We start from the raw sequence: 25,660 nt of genomic DNA, 5'->3' as shown, positions 1-25,660 counted from the left end.
GCCAAGGCCACACAGAAATGCCGGAGAACAAAAGCACAGACTTGACTGAAATGCCTGTATTACAAAACGAAAATGAAAAACAAACCGTGACCCCTCTGCAGTTGAAAGGAAGGATAAAACAACAACAAAAAAAGGATGAGCTAACATGTAAGCTGCAACACACTAACTCAGGGAAACCTTTCAGCAGTAGAGGGAAGAGGAGAGAAAATAAAGAACAGGGGAGACAGATTTCAGCAGTGAAGGAACTAAAAGTAGCTTCAGCTCAAACCTTTTCCAGAAATGCGTTGAACACATTTGCCTCATAGTCCAAATGGCTGAGAATGGGCTGGAACGATGCCATCGAGACAAAATTATGAACACCCTTTAATCCAATAAGCATTCATTGGACATGGAGTGTATTCACTGTCATTTCACAATTCTGATTCACATAAATATACCCCAGTTATCAATGACAGTTGTTAGCAGCTCCATTTTAATTAGCTCGCATGCTCTAAGAACAGAACTGATGTATCATTTAATTTTGTATTAGGCCAGTAATCTTTATTTATGCATTGTAAATTTAAGTGCACTCTTGAAAATAATATATTTGGAGTAGGTATTTCACATGAAACTTTAAAAACATAAAATTAAAATCTATTCTCCTTATTCTTTCCTGTATTTATTGCTGCATGATATGAAAATGAAGGCAGGGTTGTTGAGAACCAATTACCTTTCATCCTTTTTTTCAGTTAACGTGACCCTTTGTACTGTGGGACTTCTCAGTGCTAGATTTCTGCGTCTGGTTATGTGTATGAAATGCTAGTGTTCTACCTCATCCATAGCAATTTTTATTGTCTTGAAAAAAAAACAAAACAACACAAACAAACAAACAAACAAACAAAACAACAAACAAACAAACAAACAAAAACAAACTAGAACTGGGCTTGTCCAAGTTTCAGAAGAGTAATTCTCTGAGCTCTGGTAAAGGCTCAAAGGTTCTCGGAGCCAATCACTCAAACTGATGCCCCCCCATCATTTGGCCAATCTGCTCTTCTCTAGGCTAAACAAGCGCAGCTCCTGAAACCTTTCCTGAAGGTGACATTTTTTACATTTCATCCACTTCCTGTTGCTTTCCCATCTATCTAAACCTTTCTCAGATCGTGGTGAACAGACTCAATTCCAGTCCTCCAGAATCAGAAAAAAAACAGAGTATCTCTCCCATGTGTCTTGCAAGCATGAGGATTGCTCCTCCTTGCAATGTTTTGTGCTGTGCTGAGTTTTCCATCCTTTGGATGTGTATGAGGTACGCGGTGGTGATGTTTTCATTTGTCTTACATAATATGGCAACAACAGTGACTTCTAAAACTTTTTCCATGGAAAAATACAAATGTCAACTGTATTTCCATTTGGCATCTAGCTTTTTCTTTTTTTTTAAATAAGGACCAAAGTAGTGTCCAGAATGCCAAAATAAGCACCTGTTTTCTATATATCATACCTATAGAATTGGTGCATGTTTCCACGCATGTATGTGCACTTTAATTACTCAGTTTCTGTGTATCTCATTGACTGGGGCTTCTTTAAGAAATCTTCTTTCTGGAGGTGTCTAAAGGATTTTTAAATAGCCCAACTAAGGTACTCAAGGAGAAATGTCCATATATTTGCAAAATGAACTTGGGATTTTACTCTTTCTGGTGGCCATGAGCAACCTAAGCCTTTTCAGCCCAGTCTTTCAAAAAAATATACATGGCAGCAGTGGTACATAACTGGTATGACTGATAGTCACAGAGTAATTATTACTCAGTTGCTTCTGTCTCAAAAATGAAAGTTTCCTTTTCAGAATAAGTTACACTGCAGAATGTTTGCAGAAGGCATGCTGTCAGCACAAGGAACCTTCATGAGCAAGCATAGTTTGAGTACAGATTTGTTAAGTACTTTTTAATTTTATGTACTCTGGGCACTAGTGTGTGACCTGACCTACAACGGTGTTATTGTGTCAAAGTAAGAATAAGTTTGTAAGAACAAAGTAAGAAGAGTTTTTACAAAATATTGTTCCAAAGCCTGTGAGAGACTCATTCAGAAATTATTTCCTCTTAATACAGTTGATCTCTCTTGCTCTGGTAGGACGGAGAAGCAGTCAGACCAAGCTTTGAACTTCTTGGACTTTTTTTCTCTTAGTTTCTTTGCATGAAAATATTTCATACAGACCTACCTTTCCTTCGTTAAGCAGAACATTTCAAACTTTGCTGATTCTAAAGCTGATCCCGAAGAGAATAGTTCATTCCAGCACACAGCTCTCCACCCTGTAAAAAGTAGTTCCCATCAGTTTTATGTAGCTAATGGTCAGTCTCAAGCCCTTCAGAGTTAAACTCCTAGCCCCCTGATGTTGGAAGCTCTATTCTGTCACCTGGTTTAATGTGAAATGTTGCTGCTTGGTTTTGCAGATTCGAAACGTGGCAGCCAACCTCTGTGTGGACAGTAAACACGGAGCCACGGGGACTGAGCTGAGGCTAGACGTCTGCGTGAAGGATGGCTCGGAACGGACCTGGTCACACGAACAGGTATTTTAATGGTGGAAAGAGAAAAGCAGGGTAAAATTGTTGCTTCTCTTTTACAGTTTCCAAACATTTCTCTGAGGGCTTCTCCTTTTCGTAAAGCAAAGCAGGGTGTAGAAATAATTTGTGAATGAATGCTGACCTTAATGGCTTTTTCAAAGTACTCTCTAACATAACCTCTGAAATTCCAACCACTACCTGGGCTGTATATTTGTCTTCATTTCCAAAAGGAATTGCAATGCCCAGAGAGCTTTTTGGTGACCCATTCTCCCCCACTGTGTCATGAAAACATGTTGATTTCAGTTCAGTTACCTGAAAATATTTTAAATATAGTCCCTGGGCTTGTAAAGCTCTAGTGGTTTTCTGCTTCTGTGCTTTCATCTCAATAAGTGATTGTACTTTAAATGAATCTGAAGCATAAGCAAGATAAATGGGTAAAAGCTAGAAAGAAAGGGTTTCACGAAGACAAGAGATGATAAAGAATCAAAAAAAGCTTTTATCTAGGCTGGTTAGGTAGAAAAATATTAGCTCTCAGGAGTACGGAGGAAAAGAGCTCTAATTTGTACTCATCATTGCTGTGAGTGCCATAGGAAAGGGATCATGACCCACAGGCTGTGGGTCTGGCCAATGTGAGCAAAGAGAATCTGGATGAAACATACAACCTAACCATTTATTAGCAATTTTAGCGAACATGCCTTTCACGGGGGAAGGTCCCAGATTAGAAAATATTCTCAATACTGAGGAGAAAAATTGACCTGGCAGTTGCACATGGCACTTCATAAAATTCTAAAAGCTCAGGAGAGAGGACTTCTGCGGGGTATTTGAAGTGCTGAGGTCAAAAAATCATTCTCCGAGGATACTGAGAAATGCAGGGGGAGGGGTGAAAGTGAATGAAACGGAGAATCTGAAGGATGATCACAATTTAGGTAAGTGCCAACATGGGAAAAAGGAAGTTGCTGAAAGAAGACTTCTTCACATAGCTACCAAAGATACAGCGCAGTGATAGGATGCCAAGACTGGATAAATAGAATTCATTTTTGTTTATGAAAGACATCCAGTGTTTCAAACAATTAATTGAAGGAAGTTGTATGGTCCAGACTAGATCACCACAGTGCCCTCTGGCTTTAAAATCTGCAAACCTGCAGAGGTCCAACCCCTCCTCAAGAAGGGAAGGAGTCCTGAGACTGCCAGAGATGAGAGAAAGGAGGGGAGAAAACTGGATGAAAAGGTGAGAGAAAAAAAAAAAAAAAAAATATATATATATATATATATAGCAGGGAAAAAAGAGGAAAGGGAGACTTGAAATATCCTTTGAAGGAGTAATTTCTTGTGAGGAAGGGGAAGGGACTCAAAGGGAGAAGGATGAGGAGAATCCGTGTTTCGGTGTAGCCCAGTGCGTTGCAACGTTTGGGATCAGCCTCGATGTAAAGCGCCCATTCTACACTGATGACGAAAAGTGACTTCGTGAAAATAAATAGCCTTAAACTAGCACGAAAAGGAGCTCAACCGACCAGCTCCTCGGCTGGCACAACCAGACCTTGGCAGCCTCCAGCAGGGCCACTTCCTTCTGCCAGGCCGGAGCGGGGCCGGCGCACAAACCCCGCGGCCGCGCCGGGCTGCGCTGGGAGGGCTCTGCCAAGACCCACGCCGGGCCGGCCCACCCGGTTCCTCCCGTGGGCGCCCCCGCGGGTGCCGGCGCCCTGCATGGGAGGTTTAATTGGACGGAAAAGGAAGGGAAAATAGTAGTAGTAGTAGTAGTCATAGTAATAATAAATACTAATCATATGCAAAACAAGTGATGCACAATGCGATTGCTCGCCACCCACCAACTGATGCCCAGCCAGTGCCCGACCAGCAGCCCCCCCCCCGCCAGCTTTCCCGTTAGTTTATGTAGAGAGCAAGACCGAGCACGTCATGCGGGATGGAATATCCCTTTGGTTACTGATAGTTACCCACCTGTCGATCAAAATCCAAGCAATCACGCGAGAAATGCTCAAGAGTCTTTTAAGAAGATAGATTGCAAGGGTGAGTTTGTGCAAGGTGCAGATTGTAAAGATAGCAGCAGAGAAGGAAAGGAATTACCGAATCTTATAAAGATTAGGTGAACGAGGTGGTAGACCTGGCTGAAACTTGGAATTTCTATCCCATAGGAAATTTCAGTATGTGCAAAATATTTAATCCAAATGAGAACTTCCAGTTTTCTTCTAGAAGAGAAATTTTGAAAATTTTTCATTTTAGAAGGCCAAAACATTTTAGTGGTGCAGGACTTGGGGGGGGTTCTTTCAGAAATAAGATGGCATCCTTTCCCCCCTTTTTCCTGCATTTTCCCTCAGCTCATAGTGGAGGGACTACACGCACTGGGTTAGCACCTGGGCTTCCACTACTCCCGCCATAGCCAAGGCCTCCATGTCCTGTAGCCCCCCAGGAACCTGCAAGGCAAAATATCAAGTTCCAATTTGGCAAGCCCAATCTATTTCTATATTTGTGAGAGTTGATAGAGGTGAAAAATTACCCACAAAACTGTGGTTTATATTGGTATATTTTGATGGAAATTTCTTGACTAGCTCTCTGTACTCTATCTCAAAGGCTGCCCCGTCAGGAACGTTACCCGCAGTGCATGTAAGACCACAGTCTAATGAAACATCTCCTGAGGAGAAGGGATAGGATTTTTCCACTTGCACCACAGTAAACTGTGGAGATTAACTTTGTTAAAGAGTGTTTGGGAGCAACTGCCGAACATCTGACCAACCCTCAGAGAGCTCCTCTTTTTTGCTTCCATCTTCTTGAGTTTGTTGCCTACGTGATTTCTACACATGCCAGTAGAAACTAGTGGTATTACTGAAAATATCAAGCACTTTATTATCATATTTCAAATAGCATGGATTGACACTGAGGTGGTCTTGTAAATTCTGGCATGAATTTACAGAGAGTTCAGTGGCAAACTACAGTAGCTCGATGTGCCCAGTGCAGCAGGCGTCAGCGCTGCCGCTAGACAGAGATTTGATCCGTTGGGCCACTTGATTCATGTCACGTTACCAGGGCAGGAATTAAAAGCTGACAGTCTCAGCAGCTGTGCTGGGGGGGCGCAGCCCTTTAGCAGCCCCCCAGGGGAAGAAGGAGAGACCTTCCACCCCAGGGCTGTACGAGTCCCGGCAGGCAAACGGCAGACAAAAGGCTCGTGGGGCGCTTGCAGGCTTTCTGGTGAACAGGAGAAGGGTGGGAAGCTAGGATAAATGTCACTGCGGTTTCTGGAAACTTCCTCAAGATTAAAAGCCAGAGGGGAAGGAAAAGGACAAGAGAATGGCACAGCACGGTGTTCTCCCACCTCTGTCTTCCCAGAGCTAACTTGTGGCTGCAGGGGAAACTGGGGCTCCCCTGGCCTGATAACCAGCAGCAAAGGGAAATGACAGGCATCACTCTCTCTTCTCAAGTCCCCCCAACCTGGCCAGGGAGTAGGTGGGCAGGAATCACCTCTAACACGGCCCAGCAAGTAGCCATACAGCCTGCTCAGCTCTTTCTTCTCCCCTCGGAGGTATAGCTCAAGTCAGAACCCAGTTCTGAAACGTGGTGTTTCATCTTTGTGCAGGGCACATGTTGTCCACTCAAGTCAAAGCACAGCTCCAGCTGACGGACCCCAACCAGGCAGTGAGTAATTGAGCAACGTTGTCGGGCTGGAAAGCATTAATGGTATCAAAAGAGCCTTTGTCCTATAGACAGTCCCAAGCCAATGTCTGTGTCGGGCAATCATTCTTCAGGCCCTGTGCCAATTATAAATGAAACTGGAAAGCTGTATTTTCCCCAGTTACTGCGTGACAGGGCTACGCTGGGTGAAAAGCTAAAGCCTGAGGGCCAGGGGGTTGCTCGGTTGCAAATGCAGAGGGTGGGGCTGTGTTTTACCAGTTCGGTGGTATGAAAAGAGGAGGAGGAGGGTGAGCATCCGCTGAGCCAGGACACAGGGTTTCTTGGGTCCAGCAGGGAACAGGGAGCAGCAGTTGAAGAACCAGCCTGCTGTTTGTTAATAAAGTGTCTGGAAGTTTAGGTGCAGCATTGTTTCAAATCACCAAGCAGACAGGAATGAATGAAGGGGTGCAAAAGGGTTTGTCTGTTTCTCATAAAATGTGACGCAGGTGGCTCCTCACATCTTATGTCAAAGGAACAAAATCCAAAGTGACAGGTGGTGGCAAAGCAGAGCATTATGTACTGAGGACTTCAGCTAGTAACATACAGCATTGTTGCACGTTATGCAGTTGAGAGGTAATTTTTATATTGGCCAGATTTAGTGATAACTAGAGATAATTTGCTGTATAATGGGAGGCTGGCTTAGAATTATGAGATTGGAAGGACTGTAGGTCTTCAAATTTTGTCTGTAATTACAAGATCTTAATATTCATTGCGTATATAGAGAAGTATAGCCTTTTTTCCTGATGGATTTTTTTTTTCTTCTCTGTCTTAGTCCTTAAAACCGAGTTCCTGCCCATAACAAGGTTCAATTTAAAATAGTATCACTAGGGAGAAGACAGACTTGTTGATTTAAAAATTAAACTGTTTTACAAAAGAGGAGGCTAAGAAGGAGGAAAAAGAATCTATGCTAGTCTAAACATTGAGATTGAGTATTACACAGATTCTCATTTTCAGTGGAAGGGAATAAAAACCCCCTATCTATTACCACATCTTGACTTTCAAACTGGACACGGCCCTGGCAGTCTTCAGAAACCACACAGGAGTGGAAAGGGCAAAGGGATAGCCTGGATCAGTATGATCTGATTTAAAGGCTAGCTTGAGCTCTTTCAAGTGTACCGATGCATTCAGTGGGGTAGTAGTCCTCCAGCCAAGGTCCAGAGAGCAGCAGGAATTGGCCCCTCAGTTCACCAGTCACGCACAGAATGAGAAATTTGGAGAGTCACCCACTGGGAAAGATAAGAAGGTCCTGCAAGAGGATCTCTCTCTCTTGTAGTAGTGATGGGAGTGAGAATATCACAGAACCACTGTTCCACACCGCCTCTCTAGGTGTTTGTTATTCATCGCTTTGAACTCTAGGTTTATTACTTGGCTGTAGAAAGGTAAGGGGTAAGAGAAAGAAAATGGCTTTTGTTGGTTTTTCCTTCAAGGAAAATTATCTCAGGCTTCTCTTTTCCTAAAGAAACAGCAGTGTAGCTTTTTTCTGTACCAAATCTTACTTCTGTCTTTGCTTGTGAAATGATAAGTTATCTTTGTAGGGAGTCCTTGATGCTGCTTCCAAGAAACATGAAGAAAAGTGGAAAAAGACATAACCTTTTGAAAAGCAAAAATTGCTTTGAAAATGAATTTAAAGCTGTCCACTGCATTTTACTGCAGATAAATGTCAAATGCACTCTGGAAGAAAGAAGAAATAAGCAGGACACAGGAGCAGATTAAGAAAATGTTGTCTAGAAAACTTATAATACGGAAGTAAATAGGGAGTGACAGCAGCTAAGAGAGAGAACAAGGGCTTACAATAAGACACACAACCAACAAGTCAAATATTCAGATATATGCTAGTATTTTGTGCCTGCAGGCCAACAGAAGCCGTAACGCCTCTCAAATGTGGCATTTGGAAGATTGCACAGCATTGAAAATGCAGCATTTTTAAAAGGTTTATCTTTTAGGAAGACCACAGAAAGAAGATAGCTATCACAATGAAAGGGTTAAAACCTGGGAACCACCCCAGAAGTATTCAGGATCAGACCCACGTGAGGCTGAGCTTCATTCCTAGGTGCTGGTTCCCTCAGGGAACGCACTCATTGCAGGGAGCAGGGCGCTAGACAAGGACCGAAAGGATGCTGAGAGGAGGTAGCTGCGGTGCTGGACGCGGGCTGGGCACAGTATGGGGAGATGCTTCTCCGCACAACGAGCCTGCGTGCAGTTCCACGTGAACCATCACAGCACAACAGTTCCCACTAGCAAGGGCTGCTCACTTAAAGACAGCTTCCCCTTCTCAATGTGATGTTCCGGTTTATCCTATGGAAAATCGAAAGTCATACAGAAAGCCGAAGAACAGCATGGACACCAAAAAAAAAGAAAAAAAAAAAAAAAAAAAAAAAAGAAAAGGGAAAAAAAAAAAAAAGAAAAGGAAAAAAAAAAAAAGAAAAGGAAAAAAAAAAAAGAAAAGGAAAAAAAAAAAAGAAGGCGCAGCTTCTAGGTGGTTGTTTACAACCTGCAACCTGTTTTCTTCAAGGATTGGTCCATGGGAAAGGAAAATGCACTCCGCATCTTTAAATTTGGTGCTGTCAGACCTGTCACCTTCATCTGATGATTGAAGGGCTGCAGTGTCACAGCATCATTTCAGACAGCTGGTGTCTAATTGAGAACAATTCCTCTGTTAACTGTGAGCCACCATAATTCCTCTCAGGCAGCAAGAGAAAGGACTTTAACAAGCTGCCTGTAGCTCACAGGTTTTGCAGTAAAAAGACGATCTTTTAACGTATGTTGTTTGGGGGAAAAAAAGACAGTTGAGAGAGGATATGCTAAGTGTCCCACGTGAACAGAAGGAAACTGTTCATTAAACATGGGAAAGATGCTATGATAGGAAGATCTCTCCGGGTAGCTTCTTCAGACCTAAATGAGAGCTAGAGGAACAGCACCAGCAGACTTTCTGAGTCCCAGGTAGCTGTAGTCCTAGTGCGTACAAGTGCTGCTTTAACTGGGGTGGCTAATACAGAATAGCCTCTCTCCTCGCCACAGTACTGTGTCACCAAAGTTTTTTTTCTTCCCCTGCCATAGGGATTGTGTCTTCTGGAGGTATATTCCACCCCACCGCTGATGCACTTTAATTAAGGCAGTTGGCATCACCAAATTGTACATCGGCAGGATCTCATATAGCCAGCAGCCGGGCTGCACAGGGGAGGGAAATAGGCATCAAGCTTTGAGTGTGGTTTTAAACGTTTCCTGCTATTAATGTACCGTTATACCGCCTGATTGTTTTTCTAGCTCTTCACATTTGGTTGGAGGGAAGACATCCGCCCCGGGGAGCCACTTCACACCAGGAAGTTCTGCTTCGACGCCGTTTCGCACAGTAGCCCTGTCACACTGTATGACTGTCACGGGATGAAGGGGAACCAGCACTGGAGCTACAGGAAGGTTGGAGTCACTGTGGGGCATCTCAGAGGTTCAGACTGTCTTGAGCCTGTACTCAGTTCAGCACAGGCTTGTGTTTTCCCATCAGAGAAGTTTTGTTTTAAAATCCCGCCCCGCCTTATTCCAATTTAATTTTGTGGTAATCTCTCTAGAGCATGTTCCTGTTGAGCGTTCAGCTATTTAGGTCAAATTTAAATGAAAATGGATCTGATCCAGCTCAGAGGGTGTCTGTGTTGGATCTGTTCCCTGAAAGGTGTTTTACCATTCTGGCACTTCAAGATGCTTGTGTCATTTTAACAGAGGCACTGTTGGAAATATTTTCATCCAATGTGACAGCAGCAAGAAATGCTGCTCATGAGTTAAATATTATTTTTTCACTACCTTTTAGAGATTACAAGTGACAGAAAAACCTCCCTCAAAAAAAAAAAAAAAAAAAAAAAACAAACAAACCATCATTAAAAGCAGTGCTGTAAGCCCAAAGAAGGCAAGAGTTTATAAATTAAAGATAAGCAGCTTAGACACAACTTTGATCTGCTAAATTTCAGCCCATTTTTATAAATCACTGGAAACAGGAGGTCAAGCTAGAAACTCTCAGAGCCTCATTTAGGGCAAAAAGTCCTGGTAATGCTACCAAGTAATTATTATTGTTGTTAGGTTTTCTAAATGCTTAATCATCAAGTTGCCTCGATTAAATATTTCACTAATAAACTCTGTATTCCATGCAGGACATGCATTTCTCTGAAGCATTGAGGATTCCTTTCACACATCCTTCACTTTTCTTTGGCCACTACGCCTTGCCCACAGCTTTGCTTAAGCTGAAGCCAAAGTGCCAGGAATTGGTCTTTCCCTGATAAACCTCAATACTGCTTTCTAGTTTGAAATTATCTATAGTAGAAAACTAATTGAGACCCATTAAAAATAGGTTTGCCCCGACCCTTTTTCTGAGTGACTGCTTATTAGCCTATGCCTTTTTACCCCATTTGTGTTGCAATTGGAGATCCACCACAAGATTTTCCAGAAGTGTAATCCTTTGAAATTGAGTTATTACCTGAAATAAAGTTAGAATGTATGGGCCAGATACTTAGAGGATATAAATTGTCATGTCTGTATTGCTGCATATCTGGCTTTATAATGCCATAGTAATGCCTTCTTGCTTCACAACCCTTTCAATTTATCTTTTTGCCTACCCAAGCTACAAGGAAGAAGCTTTCTTACCTTTAGCACTTCATTGGTGCTTAATGTAGCTGGTTCATAAGACAAAACGCAGGTCTGGAGCTGCCCTCTGTAAGGCTCATCACCTTTGATGAGGACAGAATAAAGCAGATGACTAAAAGAAATGACATTTGAAAAAAAATACGGTGTGAGTTCTATTAAATTCTCTGCACAGCTTCATTTTTAATTTCTAGAGGGCTGACAGGGCTCATATAAAAATTCTTAATGCAAGACAGGCATTTCCATCTCAGCAAGAAGCACCACAAAATTTTGTTATGATGGAAGTACTGACATAGTCTTGACTGCAATACCAACCTGACAGCAGGCTGATTAGTTTGCACAGACCTTCAAATTAAAAAACTGCATTGGAATAATAGAATTATATATGTTTTGTTTTCTTTAGGCTTAGTTTGGCTACATAGTACGTAGTTTTTTATTGTTTCACATAGTCTGTTTCCTCAGATACAGGGCAGAATTACATTAGAGATTTTTGGTGGTACAGCTATACCTCCAAAATCCTCATGGTGTAATCCTTATCTAGTTTTGAAAGCATCATGGCAAATAGGATTTATAGTGTTTCCCAAAAAGAAAAAAAAAAAAACAACTGTACAAGAAAAGGATGTTATGTTGGCTTAACTGCATCTGTACTAGAGCTCTTTACCTAGAGGATGGTATGCTACTAAAATTACACCATAAATAAGTAAGAATAGTAGTCTGGTTAAGCAAGAAGTGCCTCCTTTTAAAAAACTGAGCAGGTCAGCAACTGCATTTTGTTCTCTGCACCACTTACGGATGCTGCAGTTTCCTAGTGGTCATGTATTCATCCTGCCAATAATTCTCCACATGCTTTAAGAAAAATTACATTGTTTCTTACCATGCTGTCATACTGTTCCTATAAAGCTAGAAGATAAGAGCTTTTTATTCTTTTAAGGATCGGTCTCTTCTCATGATCATTTGCATCCTCAAGCCACTGGTAAGAAGTTAGGGCTGGGAAGTGATTACAAAGTGCTGCAAATACAGTTTGAAGACAAGCTTTGTTTTAAGATTTCATATTCTTAAAGCATAGACACCATAACAACCTGTATTAGGATACTGGCAAATAAAAACAGCTTAAATATTTTAGTGGCAAGTAGAATACATTAATATTTTACTTTGGATAAGCAGTGCTCTTCTGAAAAAAATTTCCAGTTTATCCCCATTACCTGCACTTTGTTTCTTATTGCAGTGTGGTCTCAGAGTGCTCAAACTGGATTGTTTTCAGATGAATGAAACCAAAACTACCCCAAATAAGCATGTGTCAAAAAACTGTTCTTATTTCCATACTGCTTAAACTACATCTGAGCAACTATTTGAAGTCTAGTATGCTTGTGATATTAAGTAATCGATTTTTTTAGGGCCAATCCAAAATATTGGTCTACAGCCAAGCATACCTTTAAGAAAACCCTATAAGAAGCAGTGGAGTAGAATAAATCCAAGTAATACCATAAACACGATTGTGGTTTGGAAATAGAAGAAAGTGAATTTAATACCAGGAAAAAAAGATACTGACACCATAATGGGGCTCCCATCAATGATGGGAGCAATATAAGAAATTAGATAGGTAAATGTAGATAACCTGAAATTGTCAGGGATTTGGGAGAATAGTGGTTTCCCAAGCTAAAGCCATTTCCTTGACTCTGTTTGAGGTTCCTAAGCATGACAGCACCAAAGATGAACAGTGCCTACAAATTTCCATTCTTCCTAGGGAAGGAATACGCCTCTGGTTTTCAATGTGGCATCATTCTGGGTTGACAGTTAATACATTGGTTCTGATAAAGTATGATTCAATTTATGTTCCCCCATCCCATTAGTGCTATTTGTGGAGCACAAGTACCCAAGAGAGGGCTGATTTAGTAGGTCTTTAAAGAGAAACAATTGTGCAAAATCAATTTCATTATACGATAATTCTACCCTGAGTCTAGTGATTATGATAGATGCTAGACTCACAACATCAAAATCTGTGCCCAGACAGCGTGGTTTGCTCATACTCTCCTGACAGCTTCAGGGACAAACTGTAAGTTCACTCTTCACACAGTAGGTGCATAAATTATTCCCCCAGACAACTGAAGATGTCATTGTGATAGTGGCTTTTATCATATGGACATCTGTCCTGATGAAACTGCGCTGGGGCTACCAACAAATTTCAGATAAACTACTGCAGCTACCAGCTGATAATGACTTCCAGTTGCTATTGACCTTGGCCACAGTTATAGCAGTGACCTAGATGAAATGAAAGGCTCTGTGTCTCATTACCAACCCCTCTGAACTGTCAAGGCCCATTATCTTATGGAGAAGTTTCTCCTTCTGCAAATAATCTTCAGACTTGCCTTCATGCAGAAGAAAAAAACAAAAAACACTCTTCTGTTTTTAGATTTTAGTGTCTCCACAAGAGCTCTTGTGGTTTTGTAATATTTGTGTAAAGGGGAATTTTCTTGGAAAGTTCTTCCCTGGGATGCACGCAACTATTACCCCTTAAAGTCCTGAGCTTATTTCCTCTGAAATCCGTGAGAGCAGAAAGCTTTGACTTTAGGTCACCATAAACCTGAGATGGTAGATTAATAGGCCTTTATATATAGGTAAGTCAGAAGTTTTTTCCAGAATGATAACTGCGTGCCTGTTCTTAAAAGATGCTCTTCTCTCCTAACAACCAGACTTTCTAAAAGAAAGCACCAACAATGCTTCACTCAAAAATTGCATCCCCCCTGGATATTTCTGTGAGACCATCAGCTCTCTTCAGAAAGGCTGGAGAGTTTTTCATAGCACACGTTTTGCAGTGAAGCTGTTAACTTTCTTCTTGCAGCAGCTACCGTATTACAGTTGCTAGTATTCCAACTTTGGCTTCCTAATATCTTGGCTGAGCCTCGTGCCTGGCTATAACGCAGGGAAATCCAGACACCACAGCAGGTGGGGTGGCCGTCATTTTGAGTCACTGTGTCCTGATTTTGAGCAGTGCCAGTCCATCAGTCTCTTGCAGAAGGACAGAAGAAGCTGGCAAGGTGCAAATGGGTGCCTGTACCACCCCATGGGGTGCTTTGGAGTTATTGCAGACCCACCTTCTAGCAGGGACACGACAGCCCAGGCAGTACAGTTAGCCCCTTCTTGCGAGCCGAAGTACCCTACCTGCTCACCTCTTAGAGCAAAATGGAGCGTGATGGAAAGCCTCCACCCCGTTTGGTTTAGTCCTGCCAGCTTTGATAGCATCCCTCTGAATTACAGTCTTGTGTCTGTGTGTGTGTTTGCCCACTGTTTTGGGGGGAAGGGCAGATGCTGGAGGTAGAAACCAGTGTTTGTGAAAGGCAGATGGAACACCATCACCCTCAGCCAGAGCACAATATACTTTTGACTTTGCTCTTTGTTGCTTATGTTAATATAAAAAAAGGACACTGTCCTTTACCAGTGTTTCACAACCCACAAAATCAATCAATTTCATCTTTCCTAAATTAAAAAAAAAAAAAAACCACACAAACAAAAAAACCCTTTCTTTTTCAAAAGTGTTTTTAAATAGTTCTTATTTCTTATTAGTTTATTGTGTTGCATTTATTTTTGTCTTCACACTTCTCTTTTGAATGTGGGGTATTTTTACTAGACAAGTTTCTGTATGATTGTTGCTCAACACCCAGAGCACTTTTGTGAGTTTTTAATCAATTGCAATTTGAGAAGTACCTTTTTTTTTTTTTCCCCTCTCACAAACTAGGCAAGTAGGCACATCTTGGATTACTGTTAAAATACTGGCAGGGCATGTCTGGCACAGAGGGGAAAAGCCTGGATGTAGTTTACCAAGAGTAATCTGAAATTTATTATAACAGATATATATTTATTATAACAGTCCCTAGAAACTTTCAAACCATCTAATCACACCCACATCTGTCTCTCTCAAACATCTGCCTATGTGAAGTATGTTGAAACTACCCAACCCACATGTACCAGTTGCTCCTCTGGGTAATTTCCACTTTACCAAAGTTTCAGTCAGGTTACTTACAATTCACTCCAGTTTTGTGAAGTAAAATTAATAAAACTAATCATCATTAATGGCCTTTTTAAAGCAACTTAATCCATGCTTATCCTCCCTAAATCTCCACAGGGAGCTAAAACAGCGTTAGGATTTTCTTCTTATTAGGAGGGAGAGCATATTTCAGTGTCTGGTCTTATCAAGGCCATAGGCAAAGTCTGCATTTCATGGGGTGAGAACTGAGATCATCAGTCCTGTGTCTATCTGTTCATCACACCAATTCAGTTAATAATTCATTTTTAATATCTTCAGCAAGTTGAAGATTATCCACTTTCCAGGCAGACTGTTACAGATCCTCCTGCCCAGAAGCACAACCAAAACTGTTAAAACCAAATCCAAACAAAAGAAAACCACTTTTCAGGGTCACACATTTAAATGGGCTCCAGGCAAGCACATGGTATGCAAAGATTATTAAAAGACATTCTGTTTTTTTCATTATATTATGTGGTTGTTAGTTAAATACCAGAAGATGTCTTCTCATTCTTTTTGAATCCCCAATTCCATGAAAGATAATAACCCAAGGGAAAAATACGCTCCATTCTCTACAGCTTCCTAATAATAGCTGTGGTTATTACGCAAGGTTAGTGCATACAGACCACAAAATCATTTCAGATAGGGCTGTGTTAATCCATGTTCTGTAAAATGAGAACACTTCCAATGACTTAGCATTTGCTACTAAATTCTATTTTCTTTTTCATTCCTGTAGGACAAAACTTTGTTCCATCCGGTAAGCAGCAGCTGCATAGATTGCAACCCAGCTGAGAAGAAGATTTTCATGAACAGATGTGATCCTTTATCTGAAACTCAACAGTGGATTTTTGAACATATTAATATGACTGTTTTAGAAAAATTTAACAGCAAAGCCAGTTCCTAGAAAGAGAAAAAAAAAAAAAAAAAAAAAAAAGGAAAAAATGAACACACCTAATTACGTACAGACCACAGACTACATTTTCGCCAGCATCTGGGTCGAAGGAGTCAGGAATTAAATTTCCTAGATCCAGGAAATCTGTTCTGAGGATTAAGAAAATGCCACAGCAAGAGCCAGCAGGCTGTCCTTGTGGATGTACAGTATCTGGAGAACTTGGCCAAGAGCCTCACCGGATGCTGCTGAGAACTTCAGGCTGAAAATTCCCTTGCTGGTCAAGGGAAGAACTTTGTTTAAAAACTGTTTAAAAGTACTCCAAGTTAATAAAGTAAAACAAAACTCTAGAGTTTCTCAGGTCAAATCCTGCTGTAGTGAGTAGCTCAGAACAGACGCTATAATTTGGGATGGGTATATGGTGTGCATGATGGCTACAGGAACCTGAAGAAATCCCAGGTTTTAGAACTAAACATGCTGGTAGAAGAATAATGATGTCCCAGCACTCTCTAGACAAGATATATGCTCTGTTGACATTCTCTTAATAAAAGGTTGGGTTAAGCAGGTTTAACCCTCAGAACTGCTGCAATTAATTTTAAATACCTCCCTTTTACATTCCATTCATTACCAAAATAGGAATGGTAGAAATCTTAGGGTCTAGAATTACACTGTAGTGAAGCATGAAATAAACTGTAAGATTTTGCCCTCACATTTCCCCCCTTCAGGAAAAAAAGTAGAGCAATCAAATTTCTATATATAATATATTTAGCAATTGTGATTCAAATCCCATTGTCACACAAGGTGAGAATTTTTTAGTGACAAATATAACAGCAACAGCTGCAGCATAATGGAAGGCTTGTGAACTAGCTATTTTTTCTAAAGGTAGAATCCTTACCAAAATATAAATTAAATTGAAAGTAGGATGGGAAAAAAAATCAGGAGAATAGGAAATAATTGCATACTGCATGCTGAACTAGGTTAGACAAATTAACATTGGTACACTGCCATCACCTAAAAGCATGTTGACTCCCTGCAGTGCAGCCTAAAAGATCTTGCAGAGATCTTGCAGTGCTCTTGACAGACAGGAGTGGAGAAAAAACTGACATGAAACTAGTTGGGTGGTTTCAGAGTTTTTTTAAACCTGTGATGGAAATCGCATGCACTTTCCAGAGTTAGCGAGTGAATGGTGTTGTAGGTCTCATGACAAAGGAAACAAGAAGCGCAAACAAGTTAAATGTTACAATATTTTGGTACTTTAGGCACAGACACAATTCAGGGTAAGACAGACTTCTGTCACACTGATCATCGTGATGGCCCATGGTGTCCCTCGGACCCATTAAGCTGTTGGCATGAGATGCCTCTAAAACTTGTTAAGGGGGACCTATGGTTCTTCTCAACAGAAATCAGTTAATACAGATGCATGGAACATAATTAATAGGCTTGGAAATTTTTGAGGTGAGAGCAAGTATAAATTTATACGTAAGTAAATACATGGCCTGCTTTTACTCAAAGGATGAATTTACGGATGAAAGCACCATAAATGCAGATAGATCACATCCTCTAAGAGGTGGCTGTAACAGTGCTTTCAGGTTCCAAAAATATCAAATGCAATTAAGTTGCTTATTCTGATTGCTGGAGAGGTGGCTGACTAACCAAAATACTGATGTGCAATCTATCCTGTTTTGAGGGAGTAGGATGACTGTGTTTTGTTTATTGCTCCTTAAGCTGTTTATGCACAAAGAGCATTGATTGCATCCAGAGGATGGTTCTAGTACCAATAACGATGTGCCATTTTATGGCAGCACCTTGTAGTTGTAGGACCCAAAATTGTAGGTCATAGGAACTTTTGGGGAGGGGAACGAGATCCTGTAGCATTCAGGATGCATGCACTTGGAAAACTGTGAAATGCATCCATACACTGAGCGATTGCTGCAAGTCAGTGAAGAGATCTTTCAAACAACCTGAAAGAAACGTATCTATACAGTTAGACTTGTCATTTAATGATTTTAAAATAAGTGAGCTTGTTTACGTATTGTTTGAATTTAATTTGAAGATACGGTGCACTCAGGAATGGATGCAGTAAGGTCACTGTATGAGGATACTTCAGATTTGTTTAGCTATCAGTACACAGATCCAGACTAACCACTGTAGACTGTCAGCCTTCCCAGGTGCAGGGCTCACGGCATCATTTATTTACAGCCTGAACATGAGGAAAGAGGATTTGGAAAAAGGAGAAAATGGCTGACTGAAATGTAAATGCAGCCCTCAAATGCTGATTGTAACTGGCCTCAAACTGTCAAAGTCCTGGAAGCAACACGGTATGCCCAAAATAGAGAGGCAAAGGAGAACTGCTAAACCAGCTAAGCAGTTTATGTTCTGCACACATTGGTAGGGTTATATCATTCAGTGCATGACTACATCTCAGTGGTCTGATTTTGAAACGTCTAATGGGAACTAAGCTGCTGTTGGGGCAAAGAACTTCTATGCCTTTTACAACCCTCATTGCACAGCATCTTGCACTGGCAAAGGAAACCTTCCCCTTCTTGTATCTGGACATTAATTGTAAGCTCTAACAGTCCTTGTCAGAAAACAATCCACATAACTACTAATATTCAGATTTTTTTTTTTTTGGGGGGGGGGGGGGGAAGGGGATGGGAAATATGAGCTACATAATGTTTTTAGATTTTATAGGCAAAATATAAGAAAAATATATTGAAGTTTGTTGTGGGTCAACAGTGAGCAGTTGATCAGTCTGGAAATATAAAGGTTAAATGAAGGTCCGTATCTTGAGGAAAGTTTAATAAGAACTTGCCACAGTGCAGCATAGAAACAAGTGCATGCACACACATATATGGGTGTGTATATATATTTATGCATATTTATATGTGACTAGTGGAAAGCGGTAGATGGAGGAGAGAGGTTTGTTTTCACTTCATGGGCTGATTGTTCAAACTGCAGAACTGCACAAAAAAGACGTGATAGGACACGTTAGACTCATAGTGAAGACAGTTATCTCACTGTTTTCAGCTTAAACAAATTACTCTTCTTTAAGACAAACCAAGCTAGCATGCAGCTTCACCACAGACAACTCTAATCCTCCTACTATGGGTAGAATGTGGCCCTGGGGACAGAGTGCTTCAGAGCTGTGCTTCTGTAACATTTGCAAAATGGTTATGACTTACTACACACAGGACTCCTTCAACAGAAAGTTTTATTAATAATAAATGATCATCCCTACCTCTCAATTAAATTCTGTCTTGGGCGTTCTCCAAGCTTTCCACTGATAACAGTATTTCATGATTAATTTAACACTCAGAATTTCTTTAAGTCTTCCTACGACCATTTATTTTCCACCCAACAAACATCTGAACAACTTGATAGGATGGACAGGTATATCTTTCTCTCATATTTCACCAGGAGTATTTAGCTTGAGTATGCCTTTCTTCAAAAGACTGAAGTTTCTACACAGAATTTTTCTTTTTAAATACCAGATAGGTCTGAACATATCTCAAATATAGTGCACAGGTAGCATTAACTGATGTGAGCTCATCATTTCAGTGGAACTATACTAATCTGCCCCAACTGATGACTTGCTTCAGTTTTTTCAAATAATTATTTTATAGCAGAGAGGCCCAAAAAGAAGATCTTTCTATCTTAAGAGTTCATCAGCACATACCCTAAACTTTTTCCATGTAAGGTTATCTTACGTTTTTTGTAACCAGCGAACTACTACCACAGGAGAGAGCAACTGGAAAAGCTGGCATAAACACCAAGTACAACCAAAACTCTAAAATCACAGCTGGTTCCCTGCATATATTCCAGGATCTAAACCAAACATAAGCCTGGGGGGAGAGGGCTTGAAGGAGGGAGGAGAAGCTGGGAAACAAAACATTTCACATGTGGGAGAGCAGCCTTCTTGCGGAGGCGTAAGACTTCGCTTTTCATTGGGCACAGTCTTGTTTGAGAAAAATTAAGTTGCTTTAGAACAAATGTTTCTGCAAGAGTGTGGATATTTTAATGACATAATGCATACTTCCTGGGTGTTATCAGTTTATGAATAAATGGCCTGTAGCTGCTGAAATAGGTCTTCCTCATGATAAACATAGGCTAAGCTTGAAAGGAAGCTGACAAGCGCTTAACAACCTTTGATTACTGGCAATTTACCAGGCTTCAGTGTCTCCATGACCTCGGTGAAATCGGATGCCACAGAAGATCATAGAAGAAATTATGTAAATAGCTTAACAAAATTGATTTGATGGGTTGCACCTCTGGAAGAGTGGATGTCACCTTTGTTTAGAAAAAAAAAAAAAAAAAAGCCATCATAATCAGAATTTGTTTGCATTTTTACTGATAACTTCTGCAAGGGACTGAGTGGAACCCAGGCTGATGGGGGATGGAACATTTTAGGAAGGCAGTACTGGGAGGATTTCAATGTGGCTGCCACCAGGGGTGTATCCATTTTCTGTTTAAAGAGCATCAATCTTTAACACAGATAGCCCAGCGTTTTCCAAGAGAACACAAGATGTACATTTAAAAAATAATATGATTATGGATTTGGTTTGTTTTTTTTTTTTTTTTTTAATCCATCAAGGCTGTTAGGGAAACCATTTCAAAACCCTTGAAGACAAAAAGCTGCTCAGAAGTAGCTTTTTTATATCTGGTATTAGTATTATAAAGTTCATTAATTCATTTGTTTAACCCCTTTCCAAATCTGTTTCATATATCCCCTTAGGAAGAGCACAAGGGTCCACGAGTGCTTTTCCATAACACTTTGAGGATCTTGCCCTGTCTGAAAAAAAGTTTTGAAAGACCTTTAAAAAATTAGCAACTATAAGCCAAAAGGTAACAAAAAGCCCCCAGGAACAATACGTGGCTATTTTGTCTAGTGTACCAAGAGATATTGCTAAACTTCTTGTTCTAAGGTAGTATCCATTGACTGTAAAATATTAGATGAATAAGTAATATAGTTTAGTATATCTTTAGTGTATAGTGCTTTCTATTTAAGATTTTTTACTCTTAAAAAAAATAAATAAATAGTGAATTTGTATAGTTAGTTGCTGACAGGGTTTTTTTTAACCAGATGTAATACATAAATCTGTCCTGAGGTCTACTGTAATATTTCCTTGTTATACTTGTGAATGCACTGGACTGAAGAAAATCTTAAACAGAGGGGAAAAAACCCTCTAAAAACTAGCTAAGAAACCTGTATAAAAACAAACAATGAGAAAGTTTAACTAGTCATGGTCAGAAAAATGCATCACATTTCCAAAGCTCCAGCAGCATTGAGAAAATACATTTGCTCTGTGCGGTGGCTTGCTATTCTCTGAGTGTATCATTAATATCAGTGGTACTACTCCTGAGGCAGGACTCCCGAAAATGATGTGCTATAATTTGGCACAGTAGATGGACAGCATGGTGCCAGAGCAAAAAAAAAAAAAAAAAAAAAAAACACTTTCTAGAAACAGCTCCTGAAAAAATTGCATTCAAACATTGTAGTCTGGTATGCCTTCAGAGTCGTAGTTATTTATAAGGTTCGTATTACCTTAGTATTTTTGACTTTTTTACAGGACCTGGTAGTGCAGTAAGCACTCCAATGGCCCTTATGAAAACAGTGCAGAAGACAGGGGAACAAAGAGGACATGGGTTAAAACAGTAAGCATTTATGGTTCCCTAAAGGTGTCATGTCCACAACACTGTCAAGCAGCTTAATGATACACAAAGAGAAGTTTGGTTCTTTTGTGTGGCCACTGTGGTAGATGCCCAGAACACATGAATGAGGAGGAGCCTTGCAAAGAGGGCCATCAGGAAAGCTCGTCCTCAGCAGAAGGTGTAGAAAAAGTCACAATGATCCATTTTAGAGAAGCAGATGAACAGGGCCTTGAGACGGATACCACTGACGGGGTGAGGGATGTGAGGGGAGCTGCAACGAGGCAAGTCTGGTAGGTGGTACTATCTAAAAGACATTAAGACATAGGAAAGGAAAACTTGGTCCTCATTAACCTTAGCCCTCATTAACCTTGGCAGTATCCCTAATGCTTTGTCAAAGTATTAGATGATTTAATTAAGTTAATCCTTCACCTCTCCCAGTAATTTACGCAAACTGGAAGGAATCACAGTCCAAGAAAATTTCTGTTGATCAGCTTGGAGCATCTAACTGGCATAAAACACCACTAGGCACAGTTTAGTCAAAAACCCCAACTGCCACCAGAACTAAAACAATATTATCAGCCTGAAAGATCTGTAGGCCTCTGGCATCCCTCTGTGAAAAAAAAGTTTCACTTGCCTAAAGGAGTGATTGATGGTAATGATCCTAGATTAAGAAGATCAGGAATCATGAGCTTGCTCAGAGGTGAAAGGCCAAATGGTGAGATTAGGAGTTGGCAGTTTAATTGAGAAAGGAAGGGGGAAATAGGTGGTAAAAGGGAAGAAGCAGGAATTGGGTTTAATTCTGGATATGGAGGAAGTATGACCTACAAAGGTCAGCCACTTGATAATTTTGGATACCTCTTCATCCCAGGGCTTGTGTTTATTACCATCACAAATATTCAGGAATTGAAACGCAAACAGTTCCACCCCCTCCTGCAAAGGACTTAAATTTAGAATAAAGAGAACTGCATAATGAGAAATGTATTGATCATTAAATACATGAGTGCAACTAGAGCAAAGCTTTGCTGGACACAAAGCCAGTGCTGCGTTTTCCACTGAAGGTATGTGTGTGCGTTCCTGAGGATACTTTGTGGATAGTGTGTAGAAGCAGAACATTATGGTTACTGGTTTACCTCAGATTAGTATTTCTCTGCATCTCAGACTTTTTTGAAAGAGTAAAAGTGTTTAGCTAAATTTTCCAGGAAATGTCTACCCAGATCAGTACGAAGTAGCTCTGCCTACTCCCTATGTAGATAAAGACAACACATGTTTCTCTTTAGACTTCACATACAGCTCTTAAAAAAACAGTGTGGCTCTGCCTTCATAGCTTTTTGCAACATTTACCTCTTTTTATCTATTTTAGTTATTTTCTTTAGTCTTTTTCCTATTTGGTGTTTCTTCCCTTCTGCTGCCTCCCCATCTACAGGATTCTGCCAGAATGCTGGTGCTCTTTCTTCCCTCCTTTCTGGTTTGCACAGAGGTGTTTCTGCTGTTGCAGATCCCTTCCTTGCGATAGGAGTGACTAAGTCTGCTTTGATTTGACTTGGCAGAACCACAAGCCCTTCTGCCTCCGGTACTTTGCTTGCTGCAGCTTGTGCTAGCAGAGGGGTGTGGAGGAGAAAGACACCTGAGGAGAAGGAGGAAGTTCTGTCCTTTGGGATCAGTCTCACTACAGATTTTGTCTGTGGAAGATTTATAGCTCATAGCACAGACAGACAAACGTCTTTGAGGGAGAAAATTGCATTGGTCATCTACCTTCTTACCCATCTTCAAAATTCAGTGCTAGGTAAAGAGGGGAATATGTAAGAACAGAAGCATCTTATTCAGGGGATATACTTCTTACGAATGTTTGGAAGTGGCTGAACTTAACCTTGGCAAGCAGGTTTTTAACTTGTGAATCTCCTTACTGAGCTAACATAGATACAAAAAGCTGAGTTAGAATTATATTAAAATGGGGTTTGTATAAGCCACCAAGGGGTTTTAACAGCTTTAACCGAGGACATTGTTTCAAATCTGAAATGGATGTGTAATCTCTGATGAATGCATGATACAGGTCAAGATCTCTAGTCAAGATGCAGAGAGTCAGAGGGGTGATTTTTTGCAAAACCCAAAAAAGAGAGAGATTGTCCAACATGCAGCAGCTCTTGCTTTCAGCTGTACAGGGCTCAAGTTTATTCCCCAATATGTCAGCAAAGTTAATATCTATAAAAAGATGTCCCCATGATTCTCATTATCAAAGCTACATTTGCAGAGATGGCAGTAAAATGTCATCCATTTTTTACTAGCAGAGAACCCTTTCATTTGTTTCCTAATTGTTTTCATACACCTCCAGAGTCATTCATTTGTAATCAGAACACGTGGATTGTGCTAAATTGTTGTACTAAATTCACTAAATGAGTTCCTAGGAAATCAGAATACCGGCGTGAAGGCTGTACAAATGCACTGTTAAAAGGATTGCCAGCCAAGGAAGAAGAATTTTGTATCGAAGAAAACTAAGCCCCCCTAAAGTTTGTTTTCCTTTATTCTTGTCATGTCAGCCTCCAAATTACAGCTACTGCTCTAGATCTAAACATTTCATGGTAATCTACACCTGGAAAGGTACTGATGCTTCATCAAGGCTCTGCTGCCGGTTTTCCATACAAGTCTGCACCGTGGCTGCTTAGACCAGATTTTGGGGGTTGGGAGTCTTCCTCCACAGTTGCTCTCCCTGCAAGGGGCATGCTCCTTCTGACTTTGGCCTCACCTGCAGTTTTACACTTCAAGCTCTGTTGGCCAAAGTACCTTAGTATTGACCAGTTCTTCAGAAGATCTGGACCTTTGTGCATTTCTTAACGCTTCACAACAGTCCAGTCCACATGAACACACACAGCTTTTACCAAGCATTAGGTGGCAAAATAGAAATTTGTGGTCCCTTCTGAGCCTCTGAGATGCTTCTGTTTCTCAGCTAGCCTTTCTGATGGTCAGAGTGTTTTCCAGGCATCTCTGTGAAGAAACACCATTTCCTGCAGGTATCCTGCAAAATATCCATTTCTCTCACTTTTCTGAGAGTCTGGAATTACAGCCTTCACTTGCTGTTAAACAACATTCAGGACAAAATATTCCCTGACAATTCAACTATTATAAACTATTTTTAAAGGGCCAAGACGAGCTAGAGACAACTTTGTATAATCCCTATCCAGTGTGCTGGTAGGCAAGGCAGCTAGCGATGAGATGGACTGATAGGGAGCTGGTAGAGCTCAGTCAACAAGTAAGACGGAGTTGTCTAATTTTCTGGGAATCAAGGTCAAATTCTTTGGTTATTGTAATTTAGGAAATATAGCTCTCTGAACAAACGGAGAAAATATTTTCAGGTGTGTGCATTTGAAGTATTATACCATAGACTACAATTAGTAATATATACATTATAATAAATAAAAGGGAAAGATACACTTCTGTGCTGACTAGTATGAGATAGTTGGCTTAGTTGTTATTGAACAACAGCTATAGAAGCTTTGACCAACTTACTGATGCATTAAAATAATGTTTTCAAGACCTGATTAAAGGATTTACAGAGAGCACATGCCTGTAAATTACTAGACTGTAATTAAGAAGCTGAACTATGGAATAAAAATTGTACACCTGTCCTATTTTATATTTGGATGTATTACGTTATGGAATACAAAGTAAAAGATTGCTGAAGTACAGTTTAAAAAAAAAAAAATAACACCATGATCTGAATGAATAAATACCTCTCAGAAGTTACAGTATTAACGTTTCAATTTGTTGTACATCTACTGTTGCTAAAATAACTTGCTGTGTCGAGTGGGTGAAGGACCGGACAAGCCCAACCAGCTGCAGGGCTGCCCAGAGCTGTACGGCTGCTCGCCGTTCCCACAGCCAGAGTCAGTCAACCATCTTCAAAGACTAGGAAAGGAAGAGCTGCTTATTACCTATTATTCATCTTTAAAGGAATGATTTTTCCTTTTTTATTTGCATCTCTTTACTTTAAGCCCTATAACCTAATTTTATGCATACCCATACATTTCGGTTCTTCAGTGATGTACCTCTACCCTAAAACTTTATAATCTAAATTAGTTGGTGATATTCATTCCTGAGATCCACCACATATGGCAGAGTTGTGGTAGGATTTAACAGGACACAATCTAATTTTTATTTATTCAGGCAGCTTTCTGAGGGAACAGTTAAAGTGAACATTGCTTTTGAAGACCTCTGAACATCAGAAGTAGCAAAAATAAGAGAACTATAAGCATGCACTGAAAATATGTGGCTGCT

The 25,660-nt window shown here is 40.4% G+C and overlaps 1 protein-coding gene across 1 annotated transcript in view; it reads left to right on the top strand.

Annotated features, from left to right (window-relative positions):
• Window positions 1-18,352, top strand: part of GALNTL6 (polypeptide N-acetylgalactosaminyltransferase like 6) — a 503,407-nt gene extending 485,055 nt beyond the window's left edge. The window contains exons 10-12 of the mRNA XM_042808290.1: window positions 2,421-2,537; window positions 9,477-9,626; window positions 15,590-18,352. Of these exons, the coding sequence (XP_042664224.1) occupies window positions 2,421-2,537; window positions 9,477-9,626; window positions 15,590-15,757 (435 nt within the window). The 3' untranslated portion in view covers window positions 15,758-18,352. The remainder of the gene's footprint in view (window positions 1-2,420; window positions 2,538-9,476; window positions 9,627-15,589) is intronic.
• Window positions 18,353-25,660: the final 7,308 nt, after the last annotated feature.

The sequence above is a fragment of the Tyto alba genome, unplaced genomic scaffold (genome assembly GCF_018691265.1).
Source record: "Tyto alba isolate M040663 unplaced genomic scaffold, T.alba_DEE_v4.0 Super-Scaffold_6, whole genome shotgun sequence".
Taxonomy (NCBI): Eukaryota; Metazoa; Chordata; class Aves; order Strigiformes; family Tytonidae; genus Tyto; species Tyto alba.
The sequence above is the reverse complement of the archived record's forward strand: the minus strand, read 5'-3'. Positions and strand labels throughout refer to the sequence as shown.